General features: G+C 42.9%; 2 protein-coding genes across 4 annotated transcripts in view; one reads left to right on the forward strand and one right to left on the reverse strand.

Moving 5' to 3' along the window:
* Nucleotides 1–70: 70 nt before the first annotated feature.
* Nucleotides 71–3,670, reverse strand: rpl37 (ribosomal protein L37). Its single transcript, XM_081390234.1, has 4 exons — nucleotides 3,545–3,670; nucleotides 2,558–2,693; nucleotides 1,054–1,138; nucleotides 71–170 (listed from the first exon to the last, which is right to left on the reverse strand). Exons 1-4 carry the CDS (start codon nucleotides 3,545–3,547, stop codon nucleotides 101–103), a joined length of 294 nt encoding a protein of 97 aa, XP_081246360.1. The 5' UTR covers nucleotides 3,548–3,670; the 3' UTR covers nucleotides 71–100.
* Nucleotides 3,671–5,019: 1,349 nt separating this feature from the next.
* st8sia5 (ST8 alpha-N-acetyl-neuraminide alpha-2,8-sialyltransferase 5) overlaps nucleotides 5,020–17,851 on the forward strand; it is a gene marked incomplete at both ends in the record, with an annotated part of 28,926 nt that continues 16,094 nt past the window's right edge. For all 3 annotated transcript variants that reach the window (XM_081391181.1, XM_081391182.1, XM_081391183.1), the window contains one exon: nucleotides 5,020–5,150. In XM_081391181.1, coding sequence (XP_081247307.1) covers nucleotides 5,020–5,150 — 131 coding nt within the window. The remainder of the gene's footprint in view (nucleotides 5,151–17,851) is intronic.

A 17,851-nucleotide genomic window follows, 5' to 3' on the forward strand; every position in this document is an offset into this window, starting at 1 on the left:
TAATTCTGTTTTGTCAGTCAGTTTGAGAAGTACCGAAAGTGTGAGAATGAATAAGGCATTCAGACAGACATTTCAAACATCACTTTTTATTGGAAACAGTTTATGAGGAGCTGGACGCAGCCACAGCTGCCCGACGGGGCTTGGGCACGGTTCCCTCACGGAATCCATTTCTGAAACGCACAGAAAACATACTTCAGTTAACATAACAGCACACAGATAATGTGAAAAAACTATTTAAATGGCCTTAGAGATATTTCATGAGCTCATAACATGATCAATAGATCTGAGATGTGCAATAAAATCCCCACCAACAAGAGTTTCAAAAATCCACTAGTTTGAGGAATAAAAACTGATCCTAACAGAAGTATGGGTCCGGCTTACCTCAGTACAAAATTAATATCACTGGACAGTCATTAGTTCAGACATTTATGTTTGGACATCATTGGTAAGCAAACTAATCTAATCGGACAATATGTACTCGAGTTTTGGACAAGCATCAGTGCATAATCAACAGGAAGATCTCTTAACTACAATTAAATATCACGGCATCAACCTCGACCCCGCTGAGACCTTTCAGTGCGTCAGAGTCATAATATGCAAAAGAAAAGTGCGTAATATATAAAAAGGCCAAAATCAGTAAAAAAAAAAAAAAAACTATGCCCTGAACTAGAAAAACATCTCTTAGTGTGTTTACACAATAACACTGTACTAAAAACAGATTACAACGATCTGCGAAAATGACTAAAAAGGCTGTATCAAGCATGCCAGGCCAGTAGTTGGTGATGCCACTGTTTAGAAACACCCCACGAACATGTAATACGCATGCGGAAATGTTAAGCATGTGCAGGCCGTCGCCATTTTCACAACTTCACGTTTTTGTTGTTCACATGGTGACGATAAAGGCATGGTTTTCAAAAGCTTGTGTTTTCAGGCCCCCAAGACACGGTTGTTGTGTAAATGAACAGCCAAAAGGCATAAGTTGTGTTTTTAGTTGCAAACGGTGTCTCGTAAACAACCTTAGACACATGAAAATCTGAATGCACGTTTACTCACCTGAACCTGCGGAAAACAACCTTCATGTGCCTCATGCGGCCAGTTCCTGTGGTGCTGCGTCTCTTGGCCTTAGTGCTCCAGTTGTCTACAAACACACACCATCATTACACTTCACACACATGAAAACAAACATGCATTTGAGCAGATGAGCACCTGTGTTCTGTTCATCAACATCTCAAGCTTACCTCAGTTCAAAACACTTATCACTGGACAGTCAATTGTTCAGACATTTGTTTTTTTTTGGTCATCACTGGTAAGTTAATAAACCAGACAGAACACAGATGTTTTTGCAGTTTCCCTATTTGATTGTGTGTAAATATGTTACTTTAAAGTGCCCCTTTTATGCTATTTTAGAGGTTCCTAGTTTTGTTTTGAAGGTCTCCTACAATAGGTTAACATGCATCAAAGGACAAAAAAAGAAAAGAAAACTACATCGCACCATCTAATTTCTCAAAGTCTGAAAATGGTTCATTTGAAGATTCAGGTTATGTTTACATGGAAACGATCTGAAGAGAAAACGCAAAAGTGGCGTTGCGTTATCACTTTTTATTCTGCGTTTAGACGAGCGTTATGGGGGGAAATCTGCGTGCATATGGTGACGCAAAAGTGTGTGAAATTCGATGTCGTATGCACTCCAGGCGGCAAGGAGGCAATGTGAAGCACTGCTACACAACACCTACACCTACTACACCACCAAGTCCGCGCGTCTGCGTACAACCTTCACTGTCTAACAGACTTGTGTTTTTACCCTTTAGACGGGAACGCGACGGGAGCGTTTTTAAGATTTCCACTCTGGAGTGGTTTTACTTTTTTGTGTTTTTAAGCCCCAAAAATGCAAGGCACATCTGATAAAATACTTTTACATTTTCACCCGCGAACGTTCTCGTGTAAACAAGGCCTCAGTCTCTCTAAAAGCCTTCTTTCCACGAGCCTACTCTAATTGGTCAGACAGCACAGTCTGTTGTGATTGTCTGAAACTTATCGCCTATTACTCCATGTCTGATCTTCAGCTCCAGATCTTCCTCAGCCTTTGATACACATTGATACGAACAGTAGCAATGGCGTTGGTTTTTCAGTATCAATTCCAGCGCGAGTCCTCATCTTTTGAAGCGCATCAAAGTGGAATCACAGCGCTGAAAACAGCATCTTCTCTACATAGACAACACAAGACAAACTCTTCCAGTCTCAGCTACAACTACAGTGTTTGAGGGTCAAAGTAGACGTTCACAGGCTGCCAATGAAAACCATAGACTGGCATTATGCAAATTTGTTGTGTAAATAGAAAGAGACTGAAAACCAATTCTATCTTTAAGGAGACAATAGCTATTTGTTGTGCGCTTTGATCTCTAAAACGTAAGACATTTTACATCCACAAATAGCTATATTACTGCATGAAAGGCAATATTTTGAAAAAGCATAACAGGGGCACTTTAATGTTACCAATAAATCTACTTGAACCTGTATCTGTGCAAAGTCAGCCCAAACCTTTGAACTGTGAACTTACACTTTCTCTTGCGCTTGGCCGGGTAGCCACACTTCCCGCAGGTGGACTTCTGCAGGTGATACGCCTTGGATCCACAGCGGCGGCACAGAGTGTGCGTCTTATTACGACGCTTACCGAAAGATGACGTACCCTTCGTCTGAAAAACAAATGTATAATTCACATTATTGCTTAAATGGTCTGATTCATACATCAGGTTGCCTACATAAGACAGCATTCATCAATATGCCGCTTGATTGGATTACCACTATAATGTTAATTGTTTATCCTTAGACTAAAGTGCACAAAAATGCTGTTTATGTAGTCAGCTCACTAGATTGTAAATCCTAAACATGCAGTTTAATAAAGCAGCTCGTTAGGTTGTTGCCCACAATGACATTAAGGAAGCTAAATGAGTTGAGACTATGATGCCCAACAATTATGTAACTTATAGGAAGAAAGACTGGGTAGCTAACGTACTTTTAATGATGGTAGCTTACCATGGACTATGACTTCCAATAAACTGTTTAGGGAAGGAAACACACTAGGCTGCGAGCCTTTTATGCACAAAAATGCTGTCTAGAAAAGTAGTTTAATAAGCTTTAAAAACCACACGTCTGCACAGGCCAACCATGTAAACTCACACCACTACGAGAACTATGCAACTAGTTTCTAACGCTCGTTTCTTTACGGCCTAATTTAGACAGTTATACAGTCTCAAATATATTAAGACCCAAGACTACTTATAATTAAACGATTAAAAGAATGCTGGAGATCGTTTTAAAGCAAACCGGTTTATTTTCACGAGTTCGTTACGGGAATGCTAAGCGTCATGCTAACCGATAAAATAAAACCATCTATAACCTCTCATTATAGAGGAATCACAAACATAATAGATGATACTGAGTCTTCAATACATATGCTTGTGATATTATTAATGTTTCAGTGATTTAAAACAAGCCACGAATCAGATGTTGGAGGATTTTGAAGGCAAGGCGCTGTCAGACTCACCATCTTTCCTCAGAGCTGATTCGAAAGAGACCGGAAGAGGTTCCGGTGTTCGGTTAAAACACCACCGGCGCTCCTACGGTGCAACAACTAAACGCGTCCCCCTAGTGTTACACTGCGGACTTCTCCATTCAATCACAACGAGTCCTGCAGATATAACAAATATTTTTAATGACGATGACAAAACGTATTTTCAACCTAATAAGTAGCTGTTCTGGTCACAAAAAGGATAAATTAATTAGCAATTTTTCCAGAAATGCCAAACTACGATAACAAGATTTAGCCTATTAACGTTAGCCTATTTACACAATGAAACCATTATACACATGTATAACCATCAAAAACATCTTAAGGAAATGATGTCTTAATATCTTAAACTTAAGATTGTACTAAAGAATCCTGTTAATGTTAGGTTTAGGAGGAGGGTTTGGTGTAGTAATTATAATTAGCTTAATTTAAAGACAGCAAAAGTAAATAGGATGAATATGTGTTGCTTAGCCTTTTCTTCGGGAAACAAAGCCAGCCATTTTATTGATTTGTCTTTTACAAACTGCCTTTTAACTGCAAGGACTCACAGTCACCGTAAACATAAATAACAGAGCTGCCAAAAACGTCTAGACTCAAACTGCCCCTAAAAAAATCCTAAATGACCTTCATAGGCCATACACAATCCTCTGATATCACTGCATGATAAAGCACTTATTCCTTTTCATGCAATTCCAGTTTTTTGACACTTTTGTCCCATATAGTATGATGTCATTACAGTAAAATAGTTAAATTCTGTTTGTCAGTTAAAAATAATCACCTAAGGTGAAAACATTAAAATGGCCTTCAAATGAGAAATAATTATTTCCTCTTACTTTTACTATCACTTATGTTCATTATATTATCACATTATATATGTATCACTATTTTATTTATATTATTTTATTTAGTTGAAATGCATTATTCAGTCAACATACAGTATGTTATCCTAATGGCGTTTTGTTTGGGCAACCAAATATAATCTCCAACTATCGCCGCAAAGCATGCTTCCTCTTGTAATCGCAGTCATTGATCCTGCTCTGATGTCCCCTAAACCCTTGCATCGTCGTCTTTCTTTAATGGTTTGAAACCAGTCTAGGTTGCAACCCCTCCCTGCCCCATTGGTGCTGATGAGAGGGAGTGGAGCGCGTCACCGACTGCGCGCGCTCTGCATTCGTGACGCGCATTCTGCAGGAGCGTCGCGTCTTTGCAGGTGATGCGAGATTTCTAGCCCTCCGCATACAGAAGATTCACCTCAGTGGGCAGTGATACTATCGCTTTCTCTGACATATGCACGGGCAGACTGCTCAAACGCGACACTGAGGCGAACGGCAGCTGCTATGGAGACTGAGCGCGCATCAGTGCCTGTGAGGACGGTAAACACGCGCGGGTGTGCCTCGATGTGTCTTCTCAATTTGTAAGGCAAAAGCGACCGTGGCTTTCTCTTCTAAAGGATGGGCTACTCAGATCCGACATATAGTAGAGATCTGCTAGGAAACAGATCCCTTTGTTTTATTTTCATATGTGCTTTTGGACTGGTCACTTTATTGCAGCAAATCCTCTATGGCAAGAACTACATTAAAAGGTAAGATGATGATTTTATCAATGGTGCATAATGCAAAAAAAAAAAAAAAAAAAAAAAGTTCTGTGTGGGTATCTGTTCTGTATAATAAAGCAAAATTTATACTTATAATATGAAAGTCTTCAGCAGTTATTCTTAGACATATTCTAGTCATATTGCACCCATATTGCTTCAAAACCTCTTAAATTTGAGCTCCATTAAATCATGCCATACACAGTCCCTTGAATGACTGTCTATGCAGCGAGACGCTTAAGTCTGTTTTTCTTCTTCCTCTGTTTATTTTTCTCTTCTCTTCCTGATTTGTTTTTTTCTTTCTATCTTCAGCCCTTTAAACAGCTCATACATCTTGCATAAACCTGTGTGACAGCAAAAATCCATATATTGCAGAACCTTATCCAGTTATGTCCATAATACGAGGCTATAAAAAAAACAGTGCTCTGGGAGACTGCACTGGAAGACTGTGATGTAGCCTCTGTTTTTTTTTTTTTTTTTTTTTTTTGCATGAGCACATAGCCTAGATTCAAGCACTGGAAATGAATTATGCATTGAAATCATGGTGCTGTTTCATAAGACCCAGATTTCATGCCTTTTTTGGGTCCACTTACATCAAAATGACATCATACTAAGAATAAGCCCCGGAAGGTGAATCATTTTCGAGTTTTTTTGGGAGCGGAGGTAAGCAGAGTGAGATGGCTCAGCATTGCGAGGGTGTTTGAGTGTGCGTGTGCGTGTGTGTGTGTGTGTGTGTGTGTGTTTGTCTATGTAAAATGGCGTCTCTCGTAAGAAGCGCCCCCAGTGCATTATGGTTCCTGCGTCCCAGCAGATGCCCATATGCTGAATTTGAGCTTTCTAACACTCCCACCTGAACCCCCCTCCTGCGTCCACCTCTAACACACACTCAGCATTCATGACATCAGCGCCTGATGGCTGCGTTTCGATTGCATGAATGCTGTCCTGTACCCCGTATCTATTCTGCTGAAGTGGAGAGAAACAAGCGTACGGGTGGGTGATGGTTTCGGCTTTAATGTAACATGCAAACTGCAGATTCAAAACCGTGCAGCAATGGAGACCAAATGGAGAGTTTTTGCTTTTTTTTGTTTCCTTAGTGTTTCAAAGCAGATCTGTGACTAAAAAACTGAGCTCAGATTTACTAAGAAACCATATGCTTTCTTTATGAAAATGAACTTAAAGCCAAGTAATAGTCTAAATATGAAACATTTGTCTTCCAAGACCAAGTTTTCTGGGTCATTCTATATTTTTAGTGGTATTTTGGCAAGGCGAATGGTATTTTCTATTGCTAAATGACCAAATGATTATTGCTATATTTCTGTTTATGGCTTTGACCAAATCCTAAACCCTGGTGAATGATAAAAAATAATTTAAAAATCCCATAGACTTAAAGAGGGTGTAAAGCCAAGTTAAGGTTTATTCTAGTAGAACTGCTCATTTGGCTTGGATCAATGAACATTTATTTTGGAAAGTCATAGAAACGCTATCATGGAGCCCCCAACCCCCCCCCCCACCCCCCACCCCCCACCCCCCACCCCGCACCCCGCACCCCGAAAGCGAAAGAATCACTATAGAAATTTACCCTTGACAACTTCCGGTTTTGAGAATCCCATAAAATTTCCATGGTTCTCAGACGCACAAGTCGTCATAGGGAAACTTCTATAGTGGGAGATGACAGCAAATTTCATTTTTATATTCCCATTTGCTCCAGTAGCAAAAGAAAAAATCAATGATAGCTTTCCACGACTTTCCAAGAGAGGAGAGAAATATCAAGAGATTGATTACAGTAGTCAGAGGAGAGAAAGATGAATTTGCCATCACTCTCTCAGCTGTAGAAACACTTTCAACACAACGAATCATTAACAAACGACTCTTATGAACTGATATTTTTTAGTAAATTAAAAACTGCATCCAAAGTCGCGTACTTCCCTACTATAGGTGAAAAACAGTATTTGACAAGAGTAACATGTCTGAATTGCCAGTATAGGCAAAAAGTACCTGGATGACCTACTACTTCTGGCTTCTGCACTGTAAACTCTAATTAACCCTACTTAAAAAAGCATGCAAACCGATTGACTTAAAAAAACGAAGTAAAGTGAAATAGGAATTGATAATGTTCTGACAACTGCGGTTAGTCTAGTTCACTTACACAAGAGTACTAGCAACTATAAAAGAACTGTAGAGAGTACTTGATAATTTACTTTATAGATTTATTCTTGACTTAGTAAAGCTACTCAGAATTTCTGACTCCCAGAGTGCATTGCGGCATAAAAAAATTAAGCAATTGCATAAAATGTAAAACAATTGATAAAACAAATAAATAAAATGTAATTGTTGCCATTGATTTGTTTTGCATGCTGAATGTTGATGTCTGTGTGTGACTCAAGCAAGGTCAGTTGCAAGATATTGTCACAACAAAGTGGGGATTTTATCAAGGCGTTTATTACATAAGTGTTAGCAATAGAATTATAACAGATCATAATTCTATGTGAAAAGTAAACTGGGTAATGATCTGGTAGAAGGTCACCTTTTTAAAGCAACATATTTATTACTTCTATTCCTTTGAAACCACAAATAACTGTGATTTCTTGTTGCATCACCTTCATCAATAGGAAGAAAATTCCAAGTGCCCAACCGAAGGGAACACTAATCACCATAATGGCGACTTGAAACAAAACCATTTTAGGAAATCAACATCAATTTATGATCTTATGTGTTTTTCTCTCAGACTTTTCAGTTGTATTGACAATTGGACTTTGGAAAATGAATGAATAAAACTAAGGAAGACATAACTGCAGAAGTGGAGGAAATGAGTGAAAATTATATTAAGAATTGCCACTGCTCAAAAACTCTTTTTTTGGGTACTCAAACCAACCAAATAATCTTGTGCTTTCTGAGTAACAAAGGCATATGCGAATAGTACAGATTACAATTTTTTTACAATTAAGTTATGACATTAAGTAAAGTTAATGTTTTTTAGCGGTCACAAAGTGTCACGGGCGAGTGAGCGAGAGACGAGGATTCAAGTGCAGAGAAGATTTAATTAACAAACACAGACAAAAATACAGAAAACTCAGAACTCAGAAAATCAACAGACAGGAACATCAAAGACAGGTAACTCGGACAACGAACCAGCACAGGACTACAAACACAAGGAAGCTAAATAGGGGAACAAACAAAGGAGGGTAATGAGACTAACAGGTGGGATAAATTAACCAATAATCAAATAACAAGCTGGGAGGGGCTAGACAATAGACACGAGCACATGGCCCAACATAACAAACACCCATGTGCAGCACAAGACAGGACAGGCATGTGACATTACCCCCTCCCTACGGAGCGGCTACCAGACGCTCCATAAGACCAGGGCGGGACGGGAGGGACAGACCAGGGCGGGACGGGAGGGACAGACCAGGGCGGGACGGGAGGGACAGACCAGGGCGGGACAGGGGAAAAAAAATGTCTGGGACACCAGAGTGGTCCACAGGGTTCAGGAGGCCAGGACGGGGCAGGCTGTGCAAACGGCCAGGGTGGAGACTTTCCTTCAGGCGGCCAGGGCGGAGACTTTCCCTCGGGCGGCCAGGGCGGAGACTTTCCCTCGGGCGGCCAGGGCGGAGACTTTCCCTCGGGCGGCCAGGGCGGAGACTTTCCCTCGGGCGGCCAGGGCGGAGACGGCAGTTCATCGTGCGGCCACGGCGGAGACGAACCCTCGGGAGACCAGGAAGTAGACGACCCTTCAAGCGACCATGGCACAGGAACCGACCCCAACTCAGGAACAGGAACCGACACCGGCTCAGGAACTGGCACCACTGGAACTGGCCCTGGAACTGGCACCACCGGCTCAGGAACTGGCACCGACACCCTTGGCTCAGGAACTGGCACCGACACCACCGGCTCAGGAACTGGAACCGGTACCACCGGAACTGACAGTGGAACTGGCACCACCGGAACTGGCACTGGAACTGGCACCAACGGCTCAGGGACTGGAACTGGCACTGGAACTGGTACCACCGGCTCAGGCACTGGAACTGGCACCACTGGAACTGGCACTGGCACCACCGGCTCAGGCACTGGAACTGGCACTGGAACTGGTACCACCGGCTCAGGCACTGGAACTGGCACCACTGGAACTGGCACTGGAACTGGTACCACCGGCTCAGGCACTGGAACTGGAACCACCGGCTCAGGCACTGGAACTGGCACCACTGGAACTGGCACCACCGGCTCAGGAACTGGAACTGGCACCACCGGCTCGGGCACTGGAACTGGTACCACCGGCTCAGGCACTGGAACTGGCACCACTGGAACTGGCACTGGAACTGGTACCACCGGCTCAGGCACTGGAACTGGAACCACCGGCTCAGGCACTGGAACTGGCACCACTGGAACTGGCACTGGAACTGGCACCACCGGCTCAGGAACTGGAACTGGCACCACCGGCTCGGGCACTGGAACTGGCCCCTCTGGCTCGGGCACTGGAACTGGCCCCTCTGGCTCGGGCACTGGAACTGGCACCACCGGCTCGGGAACTGGCACCACCGGCTCAGGAACAGACACCACCGGCCCAGGAACAGACACCACCGGTCCAAGTGTGTGCGTAGCCCACACACACCACATGGCTGTGGCCATAATGGCCAGTGTCGCGGTCACTAAGGGCTCAGGAACAGACACCTCCGGTTCAGGAACAGGCACCACCGGCTCAGAAACAGACACAGAAACAGACACAAGCACAGGCACAGACTCAGGAACAGACACTGGCTCCGGCTCAGGAACAGACACTGGCTCCGGCTCAGGAACAGACACTGGCTCCGGCTCAGGAACAGACACTGGCTCCGGCTCAGGAACAGACACTGGCTCCGGCTCAGGAACAGACACTGGCTCCGGCTCAGGAACAGACACTGGCTCCGGCTCAGGAACAGAAACAGACACAGAAACAGACACAAGCACAGGCACAGAAACAGACACAAGCACAGGCACAGACTCAGAAACAGACACTGGCACAGACACTGGCTCCGGCTCAGGAACAGACACTGGCTCCGGCTCAGGAACAGACACTGGCTCCGGCTCAGGAACAGACACTGGCTCCGGCTCAGGAACAGACACTGGCTCCGGCTCAGGAACAGACACTGGCTCCGGCTCAGGAACAGACACTGGCTCCGGCTCAGGAACAGACACTGGCTCCGGCTCAGGAACAGACACTGGCTCCGGCTCAGGAACAGACACTGGCTCCGGCTCAGGAACAGACACTGGCTCCGGCTCAGGAACAGACACTGGCTCCGGCTCAGGAACAGACACTGGCTCCGGCTCAGGAACAGACACTGGCTCCGGCTCAGGAACAGACACTGGCTCCGGCTCAGGAACAGACACTGGCTCCGGCTCAGGAACAGACACTGGCTCCGGCTCAGGAACAGACACTGGCTCCGGCTCAGGAACAGACACTGGCTCCGGCTCAGGAACAGACACTGGCTCCGGCTCAGGAACAGACACTGGCTCCGGCTCAGGAACAGACACTGGCTCCGGCTCAGGAACAGACACTGGCTCCGGCTCAGGAACAGACACTGGAGGTTTGAAGGGCGTCTCCAGGATCCGAGCTAAACGCTCTAAATAGCCGATCAGTGCCCCCCCGGCCATGAGAATGGGCATCTCCCGATCTATCTCCGACTGGGCAGACGTGGCTTGAACCATCTCTGGCTGGGCAGATGTGACCTGAACGGTCTCTGGCTGGGCAGACGGGACGTGAACAGTCTCTGGCTCGGCAGACGTGACGTGAGCAGTCTCTGACTGGGCAGACTGGACGTGAACAGGCTCGGCGGCGGCCATCTTGTCCGAAGACACAGGCTCGGCAGGCGTGACGTGAACACTCTCGGTGGCGGCCATCTTGTCAGGGGACACAGGCTCGGCAGACGTGACGTGAACACTCGCGGCGGCGGCCATCTTGTCCGAAGACACAGGCTCGGCAGGCGTGACGTGAACAGGCTCGGCGGCGGCCATCTTGTCCGAAGACACAGGCTCGGCAGGCGTGACGTGAACAGTCTCTGTTGCGGCCATCTTGTCTGAAGACACAGGCCCGGCAGACGTGACGTGAACAGGCTCGGCGGCGGCCATCTTGTCCGAAGACACAGGCTCGGCAGGCACCATCGGAACTGGGACCACCGGAACAATTATGGAGGGAACCCTTCTCCTCCTCCTGTGTCTTGAGACCACCGGAATTGGGACCATCGGACTCGGGACCACCGGAACTGGGACCACCGGAATAGTCACAGAGGAGGTCTTCCTTCTCCTTCTCCTCCTCCGTCTCCGGACCACCGGACCACCTCCTCCGATCTGATCACCGTCTGACATGGTGCTCTCCTCCTCCAAAGTCCTCTGAACACATCTGGAGAAATATTCCATTAGGGAAATGGAATTTCCCTTCTCCTCTGAAGAAGAAAAAATCTCGCTCCGCTGAATCCACATTTTGGCTGGTTCGTTCTGTCACGGGCGAGTGAGCGAGAGACGAGGATTCAAGTGCAGAGAAGATTTAATTAACAAACACAGACAAAAATACAGAAAACTCAGAACTCAGAAAATCAACAGACAGGAACATCAAAGACAGGTAACTCGGACAACAAACCAGCACAGGACTACAAACACAAGGAAGCTAAATAGGGGAACAAACAAAGGAGGGTAATGAGACTAACAGGTGGGATAAATTAACCAATAATCAAATAACAAGCTGGGAGGGGCTAGACAATAGACACGAGCACATGGCCCAACATAACAAACACCCATGTGCAGCACAAGACAGGACAGGCATGTGACACAAAGCTTATTCAAAATAAGTACCTTCTCAAGAGAGTATGCCATTTCGGACGCAGCCATACGCGCTTACAGTCGGATCTTTTCATGAATCATTCAGAGGACTCGAGATACCGGTTTGACTCAGTCTGGAATCTGAATTAACTGGGTTCTGAATCAACATGTAGCTCATCATGAAATGCAAATTGAATGGGATTTAGGCATTTTGTGTAATAATGACATGTAGCCTAACACTTTGTTTTTTCAATTGTGCCTTTATAAATATTGATTCTAAAAGTATTTTTAATGCGCTGTGAGAATAAAATAGACTACTAGTATTACTAGCTGTTTTGCAACTTTGAGCACCATATACACATTTTTTTCAGAAAATGTCAAAATGTCACCATTAAAGGTGCAGTAAGTGATTTCTGAGAAATGCTGTTGAAAGTGGATCAGACCGAGCACCAAAACACACTTGTAGCCAATCAGCAGAAAGGGGCGTGTCCACTCATTAGGGAGAGGTGCCTATGCATTTTTTGCACATAATATATTGCATAGCCTACATTACATTCACTATATTTGTTTCCTTCAATATCAACATTGTTTGTAGATACCACTGATATCACAGGGCAGGATGTGAAATAATTTAAAGGGGTGGTTGATTATGATTTTACATTTCTAACTTTAGTTAGTATGTAATGATGTTGTTTGAGCATAAACTACATCTGCAAAGTTACAACGCTCAAAGTTCAAAGCAAAGGGAGATATTTGCTTTTAAAGAAATCGTTTTTTAAGGACTACAACAAACGGATGGTTTCCTCCCGGGTTAGTGACATCACTAACCCTAAAATTTACATAAACCCCACCTCGCAACAAAGGGCTCTATATGGCTCTGCTAAGAACGAGCTCTTGAAGCTCTGCCCCCTGTGCCAGGAGCAGCAGCTCATTTGCATTTAAAGGGACACACACAAAACGACACGTTTTTGCTCACCCTCAAAAAAGGACAATTTTAACATGCTATAAAAATGATCTGTGGGGTATTTTGAGCTAAAACTTCACATACACACTCTGAGGACATCACAGACTTATTTTACATCTTGTATAAAAGGTCATTATACCACCCCTTTAAAAAAATAAATAAATACATATTTTCTTTATCCAAATAGAAAAACGTAGAAAGTACAGAGATATATACCGTATATCGCCATTTAAACAAAAAATACAGAGATATGATTTTTTGGCCATATCGCCCAGCCTAGCGTGTTTGTGAATTTGGGGGCGGAGCTATCAAGATAGGGGTGTGATCCTTTTGTCTAGGGGCGTGATTTCAAACATCAACAGCGTTTCTCATAAATCACTTACTGCACCTTTAAGTCTCCTGCACTAATGGAAGAGCAACCTCTGAGCGATGAAGTCTGTGTATGCACTGCAGCATGTGTGTGAGCATGTGACAGTGAAGTTATTTTGATATTTACATCTCAGCATTAAAGCAGTGACAGACACAGCTCTCAGACTGCTGCTCTCACGTCGGCCTGGCTGCCGCTGTGGAGACACTGACAAACGCATGCATTAATAATGCATCCACAGAACTGAATAAAGCCACTGAATAAAACGTCCTCTTAAAAGCTTCTGCCAGGTCAAATTACATAAGAATTATTATAAGCACTTTATGGTGGAATTGGCCTTCTAATGCCATTGCAATTATTCTTAAAGCTGTCATGTGGTGCAGAGGTTGGTGCGGAGTTACAATTTAAGATAAAATCGCACTGAACTGGCCGGGGCAAGAAGCGATTGCTGTTTATAGATATTTATGCATATGAATCTATTGCATCAAGGTTATTTTTATTATGATTTCCTCCTAGCTTACACTGCTACATTTAGAATCAGCCTCTGCAGTTTTGTGCCAGGCTTGAAATTGTCCTGGAGATATTGATTTGCTAAGTGCAGAAAAAGTATTGACATTTAGATACATCTTCAGCTGTGACCTTATCTACTCGTCTCTCTCTCTCTCTCTCTCTCTCTCTCTCTCTCTCTCTCTCTCTCTCTCTCTCTCTCTCTCTCTCTCTCTCTCTCTCTCTCTCTCTCTCTCTCTCTCTCTCTCTCTCTCTCTCTCTCTCTCTCTCTCTCTCTCTCTCTCTCTCTCTCTCTCTCACTTCCGGTGTGACTGTTGGGAGTGTTGGCGTGGAGACTGATTGCGGCTCTGAGAGCGTTTGCGAAAAGCCTTAATTTATCTTAAGCCTATATGTTTCTTTTCTTTTCGTCTTTCTTTTTTTTGTTTTTTGCCTTACCCCTCGTTATTTTTTGACTCAAATTAAGGATAGTTTTTCATCGCGTGCCCGTGGAATTTTAGACGCCGGGATGGCGTCAATTCCCGGGCAAACGTCACCTAATTTATCACTCCGAAATGGGTGCAGGTGTGTACCAGAGCCCAGTGTGACAATAGAGGAACTACTTGTTGTTGGAGAAAAAGTAGGGTTTGAAAATATAGTTTCAGCTTCACGCATGAACAAAGCGGTTGTTGTTTTTTTGAGATCTGAAACGCTAATAAATCAGCTGACTGTGAGCGGAATATGGGTAAAGGAAATGTTTGTCCCGATTAATCCACTATCCGCTCCAGCAACAAAAATAACGATTTCGAATGTTCCACCTTTTATTAGTAATGATGTCATAACGAAAGAGTTGCTAAGATTCGGAAAAATAGCAAGTCCAGTGAGAATGATTCCTTTAGGCTGTAAAAACATCGCGCTTAAACACGTCACGTCTTTTCGCCGCCAAGTTTTTATGATTCTGACTTCGCCGGAGCGTACTTTGGAAGTTTCGTTCCGAGTTAATCAAGGAGAGAACTCGTACATGATTTACGCAAGCACTGAAAATCTGAAGTGCTTTGACTGTGGTGACCTAGGACATAAACGTTTTACATGCCCACATAAAGACGATCAGAGGCCATCTACATCGCGTGGAGATGTTAATAATGCGAAACAATATCAGCAGGACACAGAACAGAGAACGGAGACACAGGTGAAAGCAGCCTCTGAAGAGGTGAGTGATGTTCATTTAAATACTGGTGGTATGGAGAAGCTGGTTTGCGTTGCTGAGAATATAACTGATGTAACTGATGACAGTGAAAGTCAGGGATGTGATGAAGAATTGTGCGAACTCAAAGAAATACCAGTAACGTTAGGTGTTTCTGAAGAAAATATGACTGATGAGTTAGATGAAATGTCCCAATGTACTGATGCTAGTTTGAGAAATGAAGAGCAGTGGTCCGATACATCTGATATGGCAAAAGTGGCTGAAAAGGATATGTACACTCTTGAACAGATCAATTCTTTTTTAGATGAAACAAAAGGAAAAACAGGTGTAGAAGTCAGTGATTTTTTCCCAGATCTTGAAAAGTTTATTGCCTCTGTTGTATGGGCAAGGAAAACAAATAGCATTGAAGAACTTTCACAGCAAAAGAGGTTTCGGTTGAAAAAGCACATAACTGTTATTAGACAAGGAAAACAAACAGGGAAGGGACGTATAACAAGGGGAAAGGCAAAACGCAATAATGATGAGGACTGCTAAATCTTTTTTTCTCTGTACTTTTTCTTTCTTTCTCTCTCTCTTTCTTATGGAAGTTTTGCAGGTGGGATCTCTTAATGTTAATGGGATGAGAGATGGGAGAAAGAATAGGTTACTTTCAGAGATTGTACGTTTGAAAGATATAGGTGTGGTCTTGTTACAGGAGACTCACAGTGATCAAAGTAATGAGGCTGAATGGGGCCTATGGTGGGAAGGAGAGAAAGTTATTAGTCATGGGTCCAATCTGAGTGCTGGAGTGGCAGTAATTTTTTCCCCTGTAGTTAAAGTGAAAATCTTGTCAAAAAATGAAGTTGTTCCAGGGAGATTGCTGATTGTGAGGGCAGAAATTAGTAATCTTATTTTTCTTTTTGTGAATATTTATGCTCCAAACATAGGTGCAGAGAGAATACAATTGTTCAATAAATTAGATTTTTTTTTAAGACAACAACATGAAGGAGATCTCATTATCTTAGGGGGAGATTTCAATTGTACATTGGATTTTACAAAGGACAGGAACAGTGAGGAACCTCATTTAAGGAGTGCATTGTGTTTAGCCAATGTTATTAAAAATCTAAACCTATCTGATGTATGGAGAGAGTATAATCTGTTAACGCGTCAGTATACATGGGTGAAGATTAGTAATGAGACGGTTTCTGCTGCACGGTTGGATAGAATCTATACTTCACGTAACATGAGGAATAGAGTTACAAATGCAACTATTTTTCCCACTTCAATGTCTGATCATAAATTTGTCACTATTGAGTGTACTTTATTAAAAAAAATGCATAAAAGTTATTATTGGCATTTTAATAATAAATTATTAGAAGATACATTTTTTTTGGACAATTTTAAGTCTTTTTGGGAGTCTTGGAAGACTGAGAAGAATTGTTATGAAAATTGCATTCAATGGTGGGAAATCGGGAAGGTACAAATAAGGAATTTTTGCCAGCAATATTTATCACATTCTTCATTTTGTATAAAAAAGTCTTTGGAATGTCTTGAAAAAGAAATTATTGGTATTGAGCAAAGTATGATTACAAATGATTCTGTAAACCTGAAAGATATGTGGACTGAAAAGAATAACCTGTTGAGCTCAATTTTAAATGAAAGAGTGAAGGGTGCTCTGGTAAGAAGTCGTTTTGTAACAACGAGAGATATGGACGCTCCTACTTCTTTTTTTTTCAATCTAGAGCGTAAAAAAGGACAAGAAAAATTGATGTACTGTTTAAAAGACTGTAATGGTCAGGATATTTCTGATCAAACAGAGATGCGAAAAATTGCTGTGGACTTCTATTCAAGTTTATACACCTCTGAGGAATCAGAAGAACAATGTAGAAAAGAACTGCTTTTTGACCTTCCGGTTTTAACCCCGAAGCATAAACTTTTTTTAGAGACCGAACTCACCTATGAAGAAGTCAAGGCTGCTGTTATGGGGCTCTCTGTAGGTCGTGCACCCGGGATAGATGGACTGTCTGCTGATTTCTATAAGGCTTTCTGGAATGTTATTGGTCATGACTACTTTGAAGTTCTGCAAAAAAGTGTCACTGAAAGAATTCTTCCGATGAGCTTTCAGCGTGCAGTGCTCACACTACTCCCTAAGAAGGGAGATCTAACACTCTTAAAGAACTGGAGGCCTGTGGCAGTTTTGTGTTCGGATTATAAAATCATTTCCAAATGTTTGGCCACAAGATTAAGTAATGTACTGCATGAAATCATACATGAAGATCAATCTTACTGCATAAAAGATAGATCTATTGTAGATAATCTACATTTAGTGAGAGATGTGTATGACTATGCTTTTGATAACAAGATTGAAATGGGGTTTTTATCATTAGACCAAGAGAAAGCTTTCGATCGCGTGGATCACATTTTTCTCTTTGATGCTTTAAAGGCCTTTGGTTTTGGTGATAATTTTATTTCAATGATACGGTTATTGTACACTGAAGCCACATGTATGATAAAAATGGCTGGTGGCCTAAGCATCCCTGTGAAAGTACAGAGGGGAATTAGACAGGGCTGTCCCCTTTCGGGTCAACTTTATAGCATAATTATAGAACCGCTGTTATGTAATTTAAGGAAAAACTTAGCAGGTCTACAGATTAACTTTCAAAACTCCCAGCAATCTGTCAAATTATCTGCATATGCAGATGATATAACAGTTTTAATAAGGGGAGATAGAGATGTTGATGTGGTAAAGCGTGCTCTAGAATGTTATGGAAAGGCATCATCTGCCAAAGTTAACTGGTGTAAAAGCGATGCTGTGTGGTGTGGCCAAATTGTAAATAGTCCACCACTTCCTGGTGGTCTACAATGGGGAAGGGCAGGTTTTAAATATCTGGGAGTTTTTTTGGGGA

Source organism: Scardinius erythrophthalmus (genome assembly GCF_964197995.2).
Source record: "Scardinius erythrophthalmus genome assembly, chromosome: 17".
Taxonomy (NCBI): domain Eukaryota; kingdom Metazoa; phylum Chordata; class Actinopteri; order Cypriniformes; family Leuciscidae; genus Scardinius; species Scardinius erythrophthalmus.

Coding starts and splice junctions, on each gene's coding strand:
- rpl37 (XM_081390234.1), bottom strand. Junction 1,139..2,557: donor GGCCAAGCGCAAGAGAAAGT/GTAAGTTCACAG, acceptor GTGTGTTTGTAG/ACAACTGGAGCACTAAGGCC. Junction 171..1,053: donor GTTGTTTTCCGCAGGTTCAG/GTGAGTAAACGT, acceptor TGTGCGTTTCAG/AAATGGATTCCGTGAGGGAA.